General features: G+C 37.5%; 1 protein-coding gene across 7 annotated transcripts in view; it reads right to left on the bottom strand.

Moving 5' to 3' along the window:
- The window catches only part of LOC123870797 (optomotor-blind protein), a 148,649-nt gene that overhangs the window by 5,986 nt on the left and 120,795 nt on the right, over positions 1–21,868 (bottom strand). For 6 of the 7 annotated variants that reach the window (XM_045914240.1, XM_045914233.1, XM_045914235.1 and 3 more), the window contains 2 exons: positions 6,436–6,582; positions 5,851–5,927 (listed from right to left, as the gene is read on the bottom strand). In XM_045914240.1, coding sequence (XP_045770196.1) covers positions 5,851–5,927; positions 6,436–6,582 — 224 coding nt within the window. Of the gene's footprint in view, positions 1–5,850; positions 5,928–6,435; positions 6,595–21,868 lie in introns of all 7 variants that reach the window. The other variant, XM_045914234.1, reaches the window with a different exon arrangement.

Raw genomic sequence — 21,868 nt, 5'->3', positions numbered from 1 at the left:
ATGCAAGGACCTTTTTCTTTATAACTTTTTTGTTTTGATGCCGTCATCACGATTTATAACATACAAATAAAGATGGAATCATACTTTTAACGCGCCACTCAGTCCGATAAAAAGCGATACAAGTTAGTTCAACTTAAATCGTAGATTTATGACCAGAATAAACTGCAAACATATGGCAAGATCAAAATTATTTAATTTCAAGTAAGACAAGTACTATATATATATGCTGCCATAGGTACGCTACGCGTGTAGCTCTACTCGATAAGGAAAGCAGATTTTACATTGAGAAGATCACACTATAAACTGTTCGGTGAAAACTATATCTCCGTCCTAATTCTTTGTCCAATTTAAAATACATACACTTAAAATCGGTTAAGGAGGTAAAACTAAGAGTACGTACATATTTTCTATCGTAAAGAGCGATATGACGTCGTAGTTTTATTATTAGTTAATTGAGTATCTAGCAAGGATTTAATTAATTAAGTCGTAAGTTTTGACACGCTTTTATTCTTAGTATTTACATATTTAGAATTGCTTATACATTCAATAACTCATTCATAATGTATTTTTTTAAAATTGTTGCAGTTCTGACATTAAAAAAAATTATAATAAAATGCAATCAATAAAATGAATTTAAAATTCGTGTCAACCCTTAGCTAAACCGTGCGCATTAGGGTGTTCACGTTACAATGTAAACTCGAAGCGCAGGGGTGGCCGCCTTGTAATTTTACCAAATTTTTACCCCAAAAAAACCGGCACAGTTAGTTCGGGAAACCCCTCGTTTTATTGAATCTCTCGGAAGACGTCGTCGGTTGAAGAGTTGTTTAGACGATTGTCGCGTTTTTAGCATCTTTAAGGGTTTAAGCCCCCTTTTGACTCCTCTTGTCTACCTATTGTGTTAAACCGAAAGCTGGATATACTTTATTTTGCAGTTTAAGGTCAGTTTGACTCCGTTCAAAATCAAATACTTACATTATAGTTTTTAACCCCCGACCCAAAAAGTGTTATAAGTTTGATGTGTGTATCTGTGTATCTGTCTGTCGCATCGTAGCTCCTAAACTAATAAACCGATTTCAATTTAGTTTTTTTGTTTCAAAGGTGGCTTGATCGAGAGGGTCCTAGCTATAATCCAAGAAAATTGGTTCAGCCGTTTGAAAATTATCAGCTCTTTTCTAGTTACTGTAACCTTCACTTTTTATTTATTTATTTATTGTATTTACAATATTCTTACAACTATTTACATTGTATTCTTAGCGCCCTGAAGTCTTGGCGACTTGTCTGGGCGACTTGTCGGGGGTGTTATAAATTTTTAATTTAAACTTAGCTGTACGATCTTTTTTGAACGTTAAAATTATTTTTTCATTGAATAGAGATGACTTGAAATTAAATTGAAATATGCTTTAATGTACACCATTATAAAAAGAAACACAAAAATAAAATATTACACAGCATAAAAATAGTAAGTAGTACAATTTGGCGGCCTTATATTTGGCGTTCTGGGTAAGTAAGGTAAGTACATACTTAATTTTTGCAATACAATTTATGGATAAGAAAGATTTTGTAGAAAACACAAGGCAATAAAGTTTGTTTTATGATTTTTTAAACTACGGCCATATCTAGGTATAGCACTAGGTTTTGGACGATGATGACCAACAAATATAAATCATACGTAATTGTGGTGCAAGCAATAATAAAATTTAGGTAGGTACTACCGATACCACACTTTTAAGTATTGGCCCATAGCACTTGCACCAACTTGCGATCTGCAGGTTCAAAACATAAAATTTTGAGTTAAAAAAAAAGCACTTTACATAACATTAACGAAGACATGAAAATAATTAATGTGGGCAGCTTGAAGGGTGACCCAAATTATGTCTGAAAACCCTCGCTTCCTCATTCATGTAGGTAGTCTTTTGAAATCTTCAAGAACTCGGCTAGACATACAAACTTCAAAGGTTTTATTCGAAGGTGTAAAAAATAGCACACGTTTAGTTTTTGAACACAAAGCGGAATCAAGCTAACTAAAGAGCTTAGAGCACTAAGAAAATAAAGAAGCACCGGCGTCGTTTTCGCGTGTCATTTAAGAGGGCTCTCTCCGTCACTCGTTTCATACAATCGTAGTTCCAATTTCATTTGAATATTAAGCAACCAAAGTCCATGAAATTTTGCAGATATATCCTAGAAACTAATATCTATGTCTGTGGTTTTCCAGATTTCTGTTAAAATATTCGGTTTCAAAGTTGCGCGGTCTTAAAAATTTACATACAAATCTTTGAGCCCCTGTAATTTTAAAACTACATATTTTTAGAAAAATCTAAAACACCACAGACACAGATATTAGTTTCTAGAATATGTCTGCAAAATTTCATGGACTTTGGTTTTTTAATATTCAAATGAAATTGGAACTACGTTTGTATGAAGCGAGTGACGGAGAGAGCCCTGTTAACGTGTCAGAACTCGCGAGTCGAGTGAAGCAAACTCAATTAGGTACAACACTAATTAGCCGAGTACGAGCTTCAAAGCTGACCTTTGTACAGCGTCTATAGACGTGCCAACTTCCAATTCCAGCTAGTCGGTGGTAATCTTTTCCATTCCCAAGCATAGACACCAAGGAAATTAATTTGACGACACAGTTTGACGATAAATCGAAATGACCCATGGGACCCATGGGTGATCACAACTTCAAAGGTTTTATTCAAAGGTGCTAGGGCCACGGCTTGATCTTACCGGCAAAACTGTGCCACTAAGCGATTTAATATTTCGGTACGATATGCTTAGAAACCGATACGGAGTAGTAATAGAGGGTGCAGCTTTTATGTAGGTTGAGAAGCAGCTCACTCCAACTTTGGCATCCATATTAATTGGGTTGGAACGTGTTAGTAGCAGACTTTGTTGGGACGTCTGCAGATGATAAAGGAATGCAACATTCCGCAAAACAAGACACAAAGGGAATGTTGAGTATTCGCGACATGTCTCGGGCTTTTCACAATGCTTATGTTTGTCAAAACGCTCACGTTTCCCGCACTTCCGCTCGGCGGCCATTTTGAAAAGATGAGCTTCCGGCGTCCGGTGGCATACGGACTACGGCCTGTAATTCGGAGGCTACGGCCGTCCGTTCCGGTGCAAAATGTTGTGTAAGCGAATTAAAGATGCTTTCCTGCCTCCCTTAAAACACTAATGGGACTTCTGAAGGAACAAAGAGTTCGCTTTATTAACGTTTTGCTGTTGATTTTTTTTTTAAATTTTAGTGAGTAGGACTTGTCCTGTCATAAGAGTAGGAAACTCTTTTAAGCCATTTAGTAGAAATTTTCCGCTTGAAAGGCTAATTTTGATTCTGAGAGCTTCTAGTTTTGCGCATTAACAAAAACTCTCTATAGGGATACCTTCTTCTTCTTTATGTGCCTCTCCATTACTGAAGGTCAGCAGTCAGTTTAGCGGTCTAGAGATACCTACTTATGATGAAGACTGTGTGAAGTTGGGGTAGTATAATTTCGTTCTAACCCACATTCGATTTTGACTGCAGGCTTCTGTTCGAAAATAGTTTTGCCCGATGTGATTTGACCGAATAAGAGTTCTGACTTTGAACTTTAATATGTATATTTTGAAAACTAATTTAGGGTCCATAAAAGAGCTAGAAAAGTTATCTACTCAGGCACAGTGAGTCAATAATAAATGAAATGAAAGAAGAAGCACTCTAACAAGCTTACCTACGCTTTGCATTGCGTGAGCTCTAGGTAAGTATATACCTGTTACCCACTTATTACGAGTAGATAACATGCTATGTGTAAATAAGCAAATCATATTCCTGTTTGTCGATGGAGACTGGCACTAGACATAATTCGTTGCATTGCCGTCCACTAATTGAGTTCTCGTTGAATTTGAAATAAGTAAGCGGAACCACAAGCCATCCCCGCGCTGAGCGCTATCGAATTATGCGGTGAAAAAACTAAAGCCGACTTTATCGCGGAAATCCAATTTTCTCCCTTGCACGCTAAAGACGTTGGAAAAAGCGCCAAGTCGTATGACTCCACCATTTTGAGCGGTTCCCCGCCATGTTTAAGCTCGGAACACGAATAAGGAGGCGCCGGATTGGTTTAATTTGAATTTCGAACGACGCCGACCGTGTTGGCGGGTACGTTCAGAAACGTTCGCTCTAATTAATTTGGAGAGATTCACAGATAAAAGCTAATTCCGTTAGCTGTTAACTTAACTTAAATAGTGAACTGTTTTTGCCGTCATTTATCTTACGCCTCTAGGGTGTTTGCGATTGCCACCTACCTCGACGAGGTTTTTATGTTTGAACCGGTTAAAATTAAATTCGTGATCCGAGCAGTTACTTTTTTTTAACTAAATAAATAAGTTTTTGTTTGTTCAACGAATGATGAAGAACATAAGCTTTTAATGTTTTTTGTTGCCGAATGAATAAGTAATATTCATTATATTAGAATTAAGTACCTACCTGGCCAGTATCACGTGCCTGCGGCTCTACGAACTATAATAAATTACACCTATTCAAAAAACTCATTAAAGCCTTTTCTTTTTAAAACTATATAATACAATTAACAAGGTTTACAGAGAATCAGCTACCGAACAATTAAATTCTAATTGGATTTTTTGGGTTTCATGATCATTCAAAACTAAATTAAATACTTACTTAATAGGTTAGTTAGTTAGTATGTTGTAGACATGGTCGTTAACTATAGGCCTCATAGAAAGCTCAGAGTCACTCAGCGGGCGATGTGGCTCTCCATCCATACACATACATAACTCCATACATCCATAACTCCAAGCATAGTTCTCTAGCTATGCTTGGAGTTTATCTTCGTAATCAAATCAGATTTGAGGGGATCCATAGGAACATCAAAGTAACCAACATTAGGTCATCAACGGCATGCGAAGCATAAATGGCAAGAGGCATGTTCGAAAAACCGTAGACGTTGGGGTCCCAAGATGATAGAACGGCGACGGACCAGAACGCGCAGCGCTGGAAGACCCCCACTAGGTGGACAGACGGCATCAACCGAGTCGCAGGGAGCCGCTGGATTCAGGCGACGCAAGACCCTGGCCTTTGGAGACCGATGTCCAGCAGGTGGACGTCAATCGATTGATAATGATGATGATGTATGTTATTAGTGTAATATGTGTATAATGTAGTTTGTGTATGTAGTTTGTCTAAGTAAGATCCTCGCTGACATAAAACTTTCGTCTTAAACCTAACTTTTTGGAAAACTCCAAGGTATCTGCCACTTGTTTAACTTTTAAATTAGCTGAGGGAAAATCATATGAGAACTCTGATTTTATCAGCCAGCTATCTCTATTCTCTACCTAAGTAGGTATGCCGCCCGTGGGCTGTGAAAAGGTAACAGGCAGACAGACAACCACACTTTCGCATTTATATCTAGCTTATGCCTGCGACTTCGACCGCGTAGACTACACAAAATTCAAACCCCTCTATTTTACCCTCTCAGGGGTTTAATTTACAGAAATCCTTTCTTAGCGGATGTCTACACGTCAAAATAGAGATAGGTAGGTATAGGATCTGTATGCCAAATTTCAACCCGATCCGTGCAGTAATTTGAGCTACCTACCTAGCTAGTATAGGTACCTACGTTGATAGATCAGTAAGTCAGTCACCTTTTCCTCTCGAGTATGGCTACCTATAGGTATAGGTATTTAGATAGAAGAAAGAAAGTTAAAATAATGATTATTTTGTAAATTGTGCCACCCATCACTTCATGTTTTACCTAAGAGTTGGTTATACTGACGTTTTCTTATCTTATTTAGATAATACTTATATATAGATAAAGCTATCATATAGACTATGTTGTTTGTCTGGGGTTAGGTACTTACTTCTTTTCTCGCTTCCCCGCCCCCGTGTCCCGGAAGCCTTTCGCGAAGGGGTTGTTGTCGATCTTCAGCTGCGTAATCTGGAAACCGGTATTGTATTAAAACTTCGTTAACTGACATTACCTAAGTACCTACGTATTGAGCATGGGTCTCCTCTTAGGATGAGAAAGGTTTAGGCTAAAGCTCACCCTAGCTGGCCAAGTGCGCATTGGCGGAATTCTTGCGGAAAACTCTCTAGGTCTTCTCACGATATTTTCCTTCACCGTTGAAAAAATGCTATTTAATTGCTTATAAAAAAAGTAGTAGTTCAGAAGTAATTTTATTTTGTTAGGTTGATTTTTATAAATGAAAAAATTTTCGTTCATTATAGTTTTAGAGTCAGCGTAGTAGCCGCCATACGACTCTTATCAACGTACAATCTATCTATAGGTACGGTCGGCCTCAGAAATCGAGAAGCAATTCCGCGAAGCAGGTGCTACACGACTTACGACCTTTGACTGTATATATAAAACAGTACAGTGACTGAAAATCGTCATTATAGCTACTTTTAAAACATTTTCATTGGGTGAATTATCTTTTCATTCCCACCTTTTCATTCTGGTATGCGGTGACCGCGATGAACTCGGTTTCCTTGAAGACGTACGTCCTGAAGGTGGAGTAGGGCAGCTTGAGGATGTCGTTGGCGCGCACCAGGTGGAACCGCGGCTGGTACTTGTGCATCGAGTTCAGGATCGTCTGCGTAACACACTTTAGACAGCTTAGGAACTTGATCGAACAGCTTATAACTAGGGGGACTTATCAATTCTGCTGTGGTAATTGAGAGGGTGATTAAAAAAAATTATAGTAATTATGAAACAGGAAAACGTGATGACTGGCTGATTTATCAACGCACAATTCAAACCACTGCTGGATAGATCGGGTTGGGTATACCTACATAGGTATATCTTCTTACATTTATAAATCAATGTTTGTATGTTTGTGTTCTATAGACGGCTAAACCGCTGATCAGATTGTTATGAAACTTTGGTAGAGTGTTCTGAGGGCGCCCGAGATGGTTCCTGCATTAAAAAAACTATATATCTATGAATAAAAAAAAAATGTTTGTTTACGGCATTGCAATGCATGCCGGGTAGGTACAGCTAGTGTAATATAAAAATCGAGTGTATAATTTTTTTACAATCACAAAATAACAGTAGCTACCAAACTCTAAGCGCCAATTAAGTACCACGGCAGCATTAGACATTTCTAGCGAAAAGTCATAGTCAAAGTCATTTATTTAAATTGGATACTATTGCACAATTTCTGATTGTCAAAAAATGATGTAGTGGTGATATATAATTAATTACGTTAACTTAAAACTAAAGCTACGAGGGTTCCAAACGCGCCCAAGTCTGAGAAGAGCCCACAACAAACTACCGCGACACCAAGTAAACACGATACGACTGACGAAAAGGGATGATGCCTTTATAGACATCATTTCTTTTCGTCAATCCCTAAATAATAAATACTTAATAATAATATGTAAATCTTTTTATCGCGCTCGCTGATGAATAAGGCACAAGATACAAAACGCACGAAAGTAGAAGAGATAGCGCTCTACAAATATGACCCAAGTGTCTCTACTTTAGAATTAGATAGGACTTTTTTTTTACATAATTTCATTGGTATTAGACCTGCCATTATTGGATTTCATCGAAATTTACTCTTCCCATACATTTAGGGTGCATATAAAAATTCAGGTAGGTACTGTCAACGAATTGATAGATTCTCGATGACACGTTTGTAACGAAACCAAGCCGGTCATTATCTAATAAGGGAACAAAGAGCTACCTCTGTTTTAACCTCATCAATAATACAGGCTTGCTGTATAAGTATTGCGGAGGGACGGAGTTTGTCGGAAACACATCTACAGACTTGCCAACTAGAGAGCAATTTAACGCCTGCTACAAAGCTGCCAACCGACTTTCAACAAAGGTGGCCTTGGTTGGTTTCAACCGTATAGAGCATTTGTAACCAAAGTACCATGTAAATCAACCATCTTGGCTAGGAAAGCTGCTGTAGCAACCAAGGGCGCGTAGGCAGCGGTAGATTGTAGACGTTGATGGAAAGAGGTACCTCAGTTTTAACTTCATCAATAAAGCAGGCTTGCTGTATTGCAGAAGGACGGGATTTGTCGGAAATACATCTACAGACTTGCCAACTAGGCAACACGTTAAACGCCTTTTACACGGTTCCCAATTTACTGTCGACAAAGGTGACCTTGGTCGGTTACGACCGATTAATAAATACTATTATGAATAATCAAATCGCATTAGAACCAAGGAAAACTTTAGTTATAAAATGTTGAAATGTTAAATCTTTTCAAACTTTGATTCCTACCGAGTTGGGGAAACTTTATTTCCTAAATTGATTCGGTCTAATTTGTCCCCAATCATATCGCGTTAGATGCCGCTAATAAACTTTTAAGTAACAAAGTTCTTATAACTTACTATATCGACATTCTTATAGTTAGAGTGCTTCCATCTTGGACCCTGACCCTAGTGGCCCTGCTAGTGGTAATTAAGATCGCAGTAAAGTGCTAACTTGTCCTTAAATAATAGTAGTAGGTAAAGTCGGCGGCCAACCTAAGTTGGATTTGAAAGTTGGCCCGTCTGTAGATATTATAATATTATGTCGTTAAAGGTCATTATTGCAGGCGCTGTTGAATGAAACATGAGGAGATCGCGATCAGATACGAAGGTGGTAGTTAAGGGAAATCGATCCTTACTTCCCAGCTACAATAATTGCAGTTCAGGTCTTTTCCTATCCGATACTTCACCATGACTAATAAGTGTAATAAGTCTAATAACATGCATCAATGCTTAACTTTTTCCATAATAAGTATGAGGAGTTACTGCCAATGCAACGGTCTAGAATGCATATTCTATCCTAGATCAATCTTTTACATAGGCCTACATAAGCACACAACTCATAACTTTAAAATTAATAACACAACCGCCCTGCCAAAAACATTCACATTTGTAAGCGGAACCATACAGCCGCCATATTGAATTATAAAAAATTATAGCTATTATCACTCGGGATGATGAAAGGACTTTTGTCCCGGAAAATCAAAGAGTTCCCAAGAATTTTTAAGAACTCAAAGCCGCATTTAGGTATAGAGATAGATCTTGCATTCCGGAAACGAATATAGGCTCCCGGAAAATCACAGAGTTCCTACAGGATTTAAAAAAAAATCAAATAAAACAATATCGCGGGTAAGTATCATCTAGTAGACAAAGCGTTAAATTTTGAAGCGTAGGTAGGTATGTTTTACCGGCCTTGACCGTATTTTTCACTTTTAGTAATTAGCGGAAAATGCAAATAAAGTTAGCAAATAGACATAAAAATTAATTTGATTGGGTTTTGAAAATAGAACGTTCTATTTTTAACCACGTTTTAGTGTAACAGAGTTAGCCATTAGGGTTGTCACAAATTCGGGCTTTTTCATTATGTAATGACAGTGCTGACCCCACCGCGCACCGTGCGGTTAGTAAATTATGGGACATTTCGTTTTTCCCTCGGCCTTGGATGGTAATGAGTGGGTATGACGTGTGCTGTTAGGTTGAATCGCTTAAGTAGGTACTAACCTTAAAATAACTATGAGAAAACGTGTCGTTTAAAAAAGGTAAAATTACTATTTTTGTATTGACCTGATGTAAAATTTCACAGTCTAATATTTAAACACATAACTGAGTTAATGATGCATTGTCACCCAGTTCCAACGTATGTTTATCAAACCTTTAGCTCATCAGGAACTTAAAATCTATTGCAATATTTGTGCCGAACAGACTAACAAACAAACAGACCGACATGATTGGGGATTTAATGATACCGTGTTAAAAAAAAAAACGCAGTCATAAATCATAATTCATAATCTATGAAGAGCGCATACCTGATATTATAGAGATGTACCTACTATGTGCTAAAATTTTAAGATATCTACAGGTTTTACTCGCCCAATACTTAATAGGTAAGTAATTAATTTGCTATTTACAGAGAAAAGAGCAAATGTGTTTAAAATAATCAGTAGGTTCGTAGGGACGTACCAGTCTACATTAAAAAATTTATCGATAATAATTTTTACATTTTAGTATGCAAAGTGATTGTGATTTATGTTAAGAAACAGTTATTTACTTACAAAGAAGCCACGAGGCTTAACAAATACTAACAATGGATACAATGGAAGCAGCCGCTAATGTATTTTCACAATAAATAATGTATTACAAGCAGCAAAGAAAATGGACTTCACCGCCTCGTTTACACTATAGAGACGCGCTAAGTCACGGAGAGGTTTAGTATTTAAATTAAGATTCCACGCAGCCGTAATCTAGATAGGTATTGTACATCCATTGTTACTCCCGTCATAGAAGCTTTTGTATTGTAAAAATAATGTGTTTGTATGCAAAACAAACATTAACATTCCTCGCGAGGAGCCGAGCGCGCTGCGCACCCTTTGTAAATCAATATTCAAGGGCCCGGTTTTTACTATTAATTCTATTACATTCTAGTAGGCCGGTATTTCAAGTAATTCCCTCCTTTAAGAGTTCATTAAAGCCGAGTGCCAAGTTGCCGACTAAGAAACATGTTAATATTGCCATTGTGGGCGCTGTCTCTGCTGTATAAATGACAGCGGGAATTTACTTTATAATGGCTCAGGTTCTTGCGCTTTAAGTTATTAATTAACTTGATCTTGCAACGTTCTTTAAACTTCGTACATTGTCTGTTTTTATTTTTAGGATTCTGTACCTCAAAATGAAATAAGGAACCCTTATGTTGTCTGTCTGTCAACACCCTTTTTCTCTTAATGAAACTTAATGAAGTCAAAAGATATGGCCATAAATGGCCATATCTTGACAGCCACATATTTTGACACTCGCAAAGGACTCAACCCCTACCTACCTATAAGGTATTTTCCGTTGACCTAGAATTATGAAATTTGGCAATAAGAAATATCTTATAGCATAAACAAAGGAAATAATGCCAAAAACCATAATTTTGAGTTATATCACATTAAAATTTGCGATTACAAACTTATATTTGCAGTTAATTTAAGCAGCAAAATAATTCCACAATTCCAAGCTACCGGACAGTCGGTGCACGAATCCGACTCACAATTGGTCGGTTTTTTTTTATACATGAATTGCTACATAAGAATTAAAATGTAATAAAAACCTGATTTTAAATGATTATACCAATACGTATTTATACCAATAGTATTAATACCAATGCGTTAAAAAGCAATAATATACCTACGCGTGTTGTGTGAAAAACTATAAAAAGAGGTAAAAGGATGAACTTTACTACAAAGGGCATAAACTCAGCAAAACCTCCTAGACATTCGCGCTAAGAATCAGTTTAGCGAATCAGCACAAAAATGTCTGGGCATTATCTCTTACTTTTGCTTTCACAGAATTAAAGTTCTTTATGCTACTCAGACAGTTTTTCTTAAAACAGAAGATATCCGCGACTTTGTCGCGTGGATTAGGATTTTTAAAAAGTAGTGGGAACTCTTAGATTTCTGGGATAAAAGTCTATATAAAAGATAGTCTACGTCCGTCAATCACAAGTCTGTCCTCTGTAAGTACCAAGCAGATGATGTCAGCAACTTTGTCCATGTGGATTTAGGTTGTAAAATCCGTGGGAACTTGTTGATTTTCCGGAACCAAAAGTATAGCTTATGTTCTTCCTCGGGATGCAAGCTACGAGTATCTCTGAATTACACTCAAAATCGGTTTAACTGATGGGATTGTGATTTTCCGGAATAAAAAGTAGCCTGTGTGCCTCAGGATGCAAGTCTGTACCACACGTAAAATCGGTTAACGAATGGGCTGTAAAAAGCTAGCAGACCGACAGACGCACTTTCGCATAAATAATATTAGTATGGATATATGGATAGTATGCAACAATAGTCCCTTATACTCTTCAAGTCCCGTTGACCTGACCGTGAGACAAAAGCCCAGCGCATTGAAACAAATTATTTTTATTGACTAATTGCTTCCCCCAACGCGACGTATGATTAGTTGGAATTGCTTTTAATTTGATCAAATCGCTTGATGAGGCGGGCTTCCGTTCAGATTTAACGTGCCAGATTGAGTTTCGCGTCGCTTTTTTCATAAAACAATTAAAAGAATTAACGCGCGAACGCACTTGATTTTCGAGACTTACTCGTACGTAAGGTTAATCAAGTTACTTGAGATTGGCGAAGTGCATTATTGTGCTGATTTGGCACTGGGAAAATCCATATACCAAGAAAAGAAGCCGCAATTACTGCAACAAATTTTGGACTTGTGTCCGCGAATTTTTTTTAACCCAAGCACCATTGATGTCACACCATTACTAAGTTACAGTTTTAATCAGTGTGTTTTCGAAATGAAGTCTGACTTTTTCATTAATATATATTGGAAAAAGAACGGCGAGCCTTTTGGAAATTCTGGTTAGCTGTACAAAATAAAAGATACTGTCGAATCTGAGGATCGAGCTTGGTTTACGTATTTAAAATGCTTACCGTTAAAGCACAGTGAATTGTTGAGAATAAAAACTGTTTCTGAAAGCAATTACAAATATTGTGTCTATTTCGGTATTACCTAACAATATCAAGACTGGCGAAATATTGCTAATCACACAGGTATAAGGTATTTTCTAACAGAAGACAAAGTAATACAATTTTTTGGATAAAATTTTCTTTTTATGCCCAAGATGTGGAGGATGATATTATTAGATATATATGTATATATTTTGATGATATTATTATATATGATATTATTATAGATATACAGCGAGTATAACGAGAGATGGAACAGGAGATTCAACTATTTAGTAGGTATATGTTACTACTTATCTTTAAAAAAAATTAACCTGTCGGAAATTGCGGCGGGGAAGTCAGTTTTTGATTCATTAAAAGAGGCAAAGAAGTAGACTTGGAGGCATCTAGGTTATATTGATGTGTTAGTTTCCATTTGGCGTGATTGTGATTACAGATAGAATTAAAAATGATATTGATACAAATATCATATGTACCTAAAAAGTCATCGAGATCATACAAAACAAGACACCCTTTAAAACTAACGAAGCGGGTCCTCTAAGACGAGACCATTTCAAGAACGATAGTCGATAACATAAAAATAGTATTATAGTTGCTATTAGGGCTGTCTATAGGCTTTATGACCGAATAATTAAAAAAAACACAACTTTTATGCCACTCTTCGATATTTTGCAGTCTATGTTATACATATCTTATTGAGTGAGATAAAAATCGAATGTTATAAAAACAATCTAACTATAAGAAAGTTAACGTAGGTACGTTAAGTTGAAATTGTAGTTAATCATTTCAGATTTTGTGTTATGACTCTACATATTTAAAAAACTAGGTACGTTAACTTGCGAATTTTGATAAACGAAGGAAATTTATGCTTTATCTATAAATTATACGAAAAAATTTATCTAGCTGCAATTTATTTACATAGTATTTTCAAGAGTCTTTTATAAAGTTTTTAATTTTAAGTATTGTTATACGAGTAGTTTATGGGCCTCAAAAAATTAAAGGAGAAAATTGACAACCCTAGTAGTACCATGAGGCTGCCTTAATTACGAGTCTTTTATTCGTCCGTCCAATTTCTTTATTTTATGGTTGGACAACAAATTAATATGTAAATGGGGATGCACGGTGGTCCCACGATGATTTCACTTGTCGATTAAAAATAATCGACAAAACCACCCGACTTGCGATAACAGACTTAAAGTGATTCACTTAAAAGGACACGACGGAACTCAATTAGGAATGTATTGATGTTTAAATTTGTAAGCACTTAGGTTTCTCTTAGGAATGATTAAGCTACACAATTTTGAATATCTTTTAAAGCCTTTCTAACTGTGTTATTTAATTTAGATGCATTTTTTAATACTAGTTAATAAATAATAACCTAAAGAAAGTTACAAATTGTCAATAGATAATTCATTTCACTCAAGCATTCGTTCTAGAAAAAAGGTAAGTATCTAACATACATTATAATTATTTAAAAAGTAAAAACCAAGAACGTGTTAAATGTACGTTACAATTTTTGTCAAAAAAAGCCAGTAAGTCGTGAGCGCATGCCAGTTGAAAAATCTAACACTGTCTTTACTTGGGTAAAATATTGCGTTTACTATGCCATTAAACTTTATCCCTCGGGTATCGATAGTCGACAATATAATTTATGGCCCGCCCTAACGAGCCAAGTTCGAGTAACAAGCGAGAGATGGCGCCAGTCGGATCGGTTCCGTTTCGACACGGACACAGACAATAAAATAATTGTTGATCGAAATAAAGACGTTACGTTTGTGCGTAAAAATATTGTTATAATTTTCGATTCGAGACGTCAATAACGCAACACTCGACATAGAAATATGACGTGTTAAACGTGCTGTTAAGGTTTTTATGGTTCATATCTCAAAAGGAAAAACGGAACCCTTATAGGAGCACTTTGTTGTCTGTCTGTCTGTCGTGTCTGCCAAGAAAACTTATAGGGTACTTGCCGTTGACCTAGGATCAGGAAATTTGGCAGGTAGCTAGGTGTTATAGCACAAGTAACGGAATAAATCCGAAAATAGCAAGTTTGTAGTTACGTAGGTAGGTACATAACTTTAAAAAAAAAATTCAAAGTAAGATAACTCCAATACCAAGTGGGTATCATAATATGAAAGAGCTTTAACTCTACATTCCAAAACAGATTTTTATTTATTTTTATGCATTTGATTTATCTTTACAGACTTGCATTTGGCAGGGTTTTTAGGATAATCGTGGATTTTTTTGATAGGTACAATGACCTCTAGGTAGTACATAGCTGCAGCTGTGCGAATGTCTATCGTAAAATTGGTCGCAGGCTCTATTGTCGGTTAAGATAATTAGGAAAACGATTTAATTGAGAAGTGAAAAAAAGGGATAGTAAGTAATTAGGTACTTAGGTATTACTTATTAGATTTCAGTTCGGTTTTTAAATTTAGATACAAGTTAACTCTTGACTCTGATTTCACCTGGTGGTAAGTGATGATGCAGTCTAAGATGGAAGCAGGATAACCTAGAGACAGTTTTTATCAAACTCATACCCACCACTTTGGTTTCAACGCGGCATCGTACCGGAACGCTAAATCGCTTAGCGGTACGGCTTTGCCGGTAGGGTGGTAACTAGCCACGGCCGAAGCCTTCCACCAGACCAGACCAGAGGAAATTATAAAATTACAAATTTCCTTTAACGAGAATCGAACCCGGGACCTCCCACTGATGAGACCGCAACACTCACCACTGCGCCAGGGAGGTAAGTTTACCGATTTGGATCACTTTAGATTTTAGAAAATGATCTGGCCTTTGTGTAGATGTTTTAACGAAATGATACAAATATAATGATATAATGATATAAATGATAACGAGATGTTTTATGTTGAGTGTGTGAAGTCTGCCAGCGTAGTGGACTATGACCTCATTCTGAGAGGAGACCTGTTCTCAGTAGTGAGCCGGTGGTGGGTTGATATTGATATATAAGTAGGTATGGTAGGCTAAAAGTCGATTCACACTTTTTGTCCATTGAGGCAGCAGCTATTGAAAATCAACGACCTTCCATCGCGCCATCCAATATTTACAGGTTAGGTAGTTAGTTATGTACGCTTCATATATCTACTTTATTTTAAACTTTCAAACAAGTAAGTCAGGTAGCTTTGATAAAAAAAAATTACCAAGCAATGGTGCGACGTGCCTTCACTCTTTCAGTGTTTTTCTACTCACATAAATGCAGTGTAATTTTAATTAAGTGAGAAAATAAATAATAAGAGTAATATTTCGCAATTATCTGTACGATAAATAGACGGTATCACGTATCGGATTTCATAACAATTTTTTGTTACAAATGCAGTTGCAACGTAAAAAACCTCGAGTCTCTGCTATTCGTCTCTAGATGGCGTTACTTGTATGCATACTTGATGTCGTTTGGTTTTTACTCTGTGATGCTGTGACATCTCTATGCGCATCGCGAAGTTTCCAACTACAGAGTTTGTAATTTGTATTTATTTTATCATTTTCCTCGGTAGGGGATCATTAATATGATTTTTTTATAAGGAATGGGGCGTTAGTGGAATTTTAGACGCCGTTTAATAGAGTATAAGGAGACGACGTGAGTTTCATAGTAAAGTGGTTATAATGAATGTGTTTCCGCTCATTCGATTGCAGTTGCACGTCGGTCCTGACTCCTGAACGCATCGCGTCGCCGGGTGCCGACTGCCGCCGGGCGTCGCCCCACACGTTCGCGCCAAATGGCTAATTCGCGCGGTAAACATACGCGCCATAAGTCATATTAACTAACCAATAAAGGCGGAGCCGAACGAACTGCACTTATCTCGCTCTAACAAACTAGAGAAACCCACTGCGACTGTTTGTTTTTCCTTTTACTTCCTTTGAAATCTTATTTTGAATTTTATACCTATAGGGGCGTGGATGCGGCGATGTTGCATATTATGTCGCTCGTTCTCTCCCGCGGCGCCGGCGGCCGTCTCTTTCTGGCTTTTTGTGATTTTAATTCGCAGAACGGCATCGAGACGTGATTCGAGTCTATAGAAGTTTTTTATTGCAAATGTTCGGAATTCGTTGGAAGGAAAGACGGGATTTCGGCAAAGTCTTCGCTTATGCAGTATCGATTGAATTCGAATATCGCTTTTATTCCGTTGTTCCGTCCCCGGCTTCGGATGCAACGCATAGCCAGCATTGCCTTCATGTTTGTAATATGAACCGACTATACAGGAGTATGACATTCTATTTATAAATCGTTAGGGCGGTAGGCAGATATTTCCTGTGTTTTGTAAAGCAGGTAGGTAAGTAGAGTCGCTCAAGAAAGTGGCTGGGCACTTTTCACTAAAATAACGCTCAGCTTTGAGACTGCAATTAATGATAGATAGTACCTATCTACTAGCTTGCATTCCAGTGGTGGACATAAGCTACTTTTTGAATCAGAGTTCCCAAGGAATTTTAAAAAGAACCAAATCCACGCGGGCGAAGCCGGGCGCATTAGGTACCTATTAAAATCATAAACCTTCCGTAGTAGTCAGGTAATGAAATGTAGGTAGGTACCTATTTAAAATCAAAAGCAATCAGAGGCAGAGTAAGTAGGTAAACAAAACACATTAAATGCGTCGTTAAAGCTTCCCATGCAAGTTGATCCCATAACCAACTTCATTTAGGACATAGAGGTGCCAACTCACTAGAGGCACGGTACACGGCAGTAAGCAAACTTGTAATAAAACGTCGAGGCTTCACCTACACTGGCAGGCGTGAAATGTTACCTACATTTGACACTAGGTAGGCTATGAAACGACTAGGTCTCTTTGATTTCACGTCACCCCTAACCTAATATGTGACAGATGTTGATTCAGGAACAAAACCGAAAGTTTCCTTACTCGTTTATCCTGCTAACGCTAATCAATAATTTGGCTTACTCTGTCTAACACAGACTAATCTAAACTAAATAAGAAAAGTTTAAATCTAGTGCTATCCTTTTACGCAGGGAGCATTATGAAAACGGTGTCATTTTAGTTTAGTGATTGTGTGAAACCGAATTTTGTAGCCACACAGTGCTACAAAACGATATTATAATATGTAAAAAAAATTACTCATAATATAAAAATAACAAGTGGTTTTTGCATGGGGTGGCATAAGTATTTTTTTACGCTTTTGACCTTAATTCAATCACACAGCAACAGATCAACGGGTTTACGTGATTTTTTACATGGATACGAAGAGAGTAATATAGATTCACTTTTTATTCCGGTAAAAACAAAAAGTTTCTACTGGATTTATTGGTAATAATTTACAACACTAGAATATGAACACGTCATGAACATCACTAGTCTGTGGTTGTTTATCTGTTATAAGCCACTTTTGCTTTTTCCTGTGCCACTGTAAAATTGCGTTTAAAATCACTACATTAAATAGTAATGCTCTAGTTTTATTTTATTAGGTAAATATCAAAATAGTTTTTAAGGATTTAAAAAAAACATAAATTTAAGTTACCTATTGTAGTAGTAATAGTATCTAGTAAAGCAAATTTCATTCATTCACTATTATTAGTTCCATAATTTTTTGCATGTTAAGTAAAGCAGGAATAGTTTTTTGACGCATGTTTGCATTTCTAAGGATTGCTCTATTGGTCTACATCTCTATGATTGAGGACGTGTAAAATAAAAGCTATGGGTTTTTTGATGGTTTTTTTCGAACCAGATTACGTTGGCCATAGGAGCCGCCGATGTGTCAATGTTGACTCTGGCTGTTGACACGCAAACCGTCTTAGCCGAGCGCAAACAAAAGGGTTCACTAATGCCCTTTTTACCACAAAAAGCGTCGACAAACATGGGGGCACACCAGACAGGAACTGTCTGTCTGTAGATGTTTTATTTTTCATTTTATTTCGTTAATCCAGTTAGGTGCTAGGGCGAAATCTTCCTAAGATACCCACTCGGTTTATGTGGGATTTCTACCAACCCTCCCTCCCTCCGTGTCCTCCGTGGCCCTCATCAGCACATATTGAGAAGCTCTGGGAACTCTGACGAACGTGCGCCGGTGCCTCTCTCGCACGACGCCCATTGGGCTCCTGAACCACGATGAGAGTGAGACATATCATAAAATTTAAATCTTTTTTTTTATTCATGTACAAGTTAGCCCTTGACTGTAATCTCACCTAGTGGTAAGTGATGATACAGTCTAAGATGGAAGCGCACTAACCTGGAAGGGGTAAGTACCTATGGCAGTTTTTATTACTACCCATACCGCTTTTGTTTCTACACTTCATCGTACCGGAACGCAAAATCGCTTGGCGGCACGGCTTCACCGGTAGAGTGCCAAGCCTCCCACCAGACCAGCCCAGAGAAATTCCAAACCCCTATCGGGAATCGAATCTGGTACCTCCCACTAATAAGACCATAGTGCATACCACTATGCCAGAGAGGTCGTCAAACTCCTTGCCGCAAGGGTCTCCGCTCAGAAACTAGAATGAAAAGGGTTAGGTATAGTCTGCAACACTGGCCCAGCGCGGATTGGCAGACTTCACATACCTACTTACATTTGAGAACATTATAGGAAATTCTCAGCCATGCAGGTTTCCGCCTACCATGTTTTCCTTCACCCTTAAAGCAAATGGCATGGCACTGGCATGAATTCAAAGCTCAGTAGGTTTTTCTTTCCGAACCGTTGTTGGTAGAGAGAATAATATCTTCTTCTTTTTCTCTTGATTGACTGGCTTAGAGAATAATATCATTGGCCAACATAAAAAAATTGGCTGATATTTGCACTTCGAGAATGATGTCATTCTCATCATGTCGGTGACGCAACTTTTAAGCTTTTAATAATTCTAAAATCGCCCAACGCACCTAAAGAAGTTTATCACGAATTTATATAATTACAATGAAACCTCGGACTAGGTATACCTATAGTAAACTTATAATTTGTAAACAAACTAGAAGTTTTTTACAAATTATAATTATAACAAAAAATATTTCAGCACGCCATTTCATAATATGAATATTACAGACAGGACTCATTTATCATTCGGGAGGGACGAGGAAACAGTTGAACTTATAACCTATTAACATACAGCTATAAACATAACCCCGGCTTGGGGTTTCTCTTAATCGGGTAAAATGCATAATCCTTTGCTGTAGTCAAATTAAAAAAGGTTGTTTAATGTTTACAATCAAGTTTTTAATCGAAAGCGAATTCTAAATTTAAACAATCGTTTTGCGTCGGTCGAGGTGCGCGGACGCGGGAGCAAATCCATTAGCGATTAACGAGTGATCGGGCGGGCACTAAATTAAAATAAATATTTGCCGGCAGCGCCTGCGCACAAAGAGAGGCCGCTTTCAAGTACGCCGACACAGGTGCCGATGCCCGCCAAACAGCCTCTACACTCGGTACCAACTTCTAACTCCAACTTATTACGTTCCAAAATAATAATTAAGTTAATACCGAAATTAGTTCCGAATTCCAATATCGTCAGGCAACTACCTTTTTAGCGCGTTGGAACTTAAAATATGGCCTGTAGCTAATACGCATGTCTCTACGTTCAAGTTATTTTTTATTATTTTGTGTCAGCTGTCAGCTGTGGACCTCAACACCTAAGTTGTGATAGTCACATTGCGACAGAATTATTATATTTGTTTGTATTGGTATTGATACTGGGTGGTCTTAAGGCAACTGTGCATTTTGACCAAAGCCAATCGAAATTGATTGCAATCATCACATTGTAAGCTTCTGGTGCTACACAGTATTTCATGTGATAAGCACTACTTATCTAATATACATAATAATATGCTATCGTTTGGGTCCGTGTTAATATGGTTACTTCCAAAGTTCCAAATATGACCACTTTCCAACACGACAATTTCCCGATACAGCCATTTCCCGCAGAGGAATCGCGCTTAGTAAAGATTAATCTTGGAACCAAGAATTGCAGGCACAAGAGCTCCAGCAGGATGATTCGCTAACTCAGTGATTATCACTGAATGATTGCCACAAAGCTCACATGACTCTTATTTTTGAACCGAAATTAAAATAAGCGGCTTTTTAAATAGAGAAGCTTTCCGCGTGATGGTCTCAAACTTCGACTTCGACATTCGACACACAATGATGATGATGATGAGAGAACCCTCCAAACTTTGTTGTGTTTATCCCTTAAAAGTGTTTAATTTTAATAATATTTAACAGTTAAGTACGTACTAAGACCAGGACTTCCCTTGTTTGGGGTCTAATAGGTAGGTATAATAACAGTGTTGTGGTTACCTTTTGTATCGACACATTTTTAAGTTAGAATGTACTTACAAGACGTAATTTTTGTAAATGTTTATTGTGTTAGATGAGCAAGTTACGTATTCCACCGTTACCCATAAGAGAACCCAGGCGCTGTCAGAGGAGTTAGTATGTGTGGAAATTCGCCGACGCAGCACATAGCATCATCACCGCCAATTCCTCTCGCAATTGTACGTGATCTTTGTAACCAACGCCTGAAGAATGGAAGAGGGGACACGGATATAAAACGTGAAGATTTAGTTAATAAGTCAAATATAGATTTAGTTCAATGAACAGCATTGTCACTTAGATAAGATAGTTTTAAGAATAAAGTTAGTAAAAAGCCTCTGTTTTCTTCAGTCCACCCTGGACGCTGCCGCAATACTTAACTAGCAAATAAACAACTTCAATTCTATGCCATCCTGAACTTGAGTAAACCCGTATGCAATGAATGAAGCTAGAATTGCGCTTGAAAGGCCACTTACTATAGCTAACAAGGTTGGAACGTAAATTGGAATCCAAGTTGGTCCCGTGTGTAGACTCTCGGTCGTACTGTCGCGCACTAAGGAGTAAAGACAATCCTGGAATAATCTTTGTCTTTAGATTGTACTATTCTATTCATGCTATCTTGGGTGAATATTCGATAACTATGGAATAGCGAGATTTGAGTGTTCATGCAATTTGCTGTAAAGATATTTTGCTATCGGTTTTATTTGCATTTATATTTAAAAACGTGGGACTGTTTAAATATGTATGAGTATATTATGCACTGCACATCGTTATTGACTTGATAGTTTATTTATATTGGGTTTGCAATTCAGGAAAGTCCTTAGGCTAGGGGCTAAATGTATCGACAGTACAGTTATCGCCATTGAAATGTCAGGGGAACTTCATATCTGCGCGGAAAAGAAGGGTTAGACCATAGTCCACCAAGTTGGTCAAGTGCGTATTGGCAAACTCGACAGATCATCTTTAAGAACATTATGAAGAAATTTTAGCCATGCAGGTTTAACGCACATCCGAAAGACTCCAGTGCGTGCCCGGGATCGAACCCGCAACCTCCCTAGTAGTAAGCGGGCGTCTTAACCGCTAGCTGACCACGGCTCACAGCTAAGTATGTAGATCTTAATTTAATCTACATACTCACATACCATTTAAAAGTACTTATCCCTTGCCGTCATGTTG

The sequence above is a fragment of the Maniola jurtina genome, chromosome 13 (genome assembly GCF_905333055.1).
Source record: "Maniola jurtina chromosome 13, ilManJurt1.1, whole genome shotgun sequence".
Classification (NCBI taxonomy): Eukaryota; Metazoa; Arthropoda; class Insecta; order Lepidoptera; family Nymphalidae; genus Maniola; species Maniola jurtina.
The sequence above is the reverse complement of the archived record's forward strand: the minus strand, read 5'-3'. Positions and strand labels throughout refer to the sequence as shown.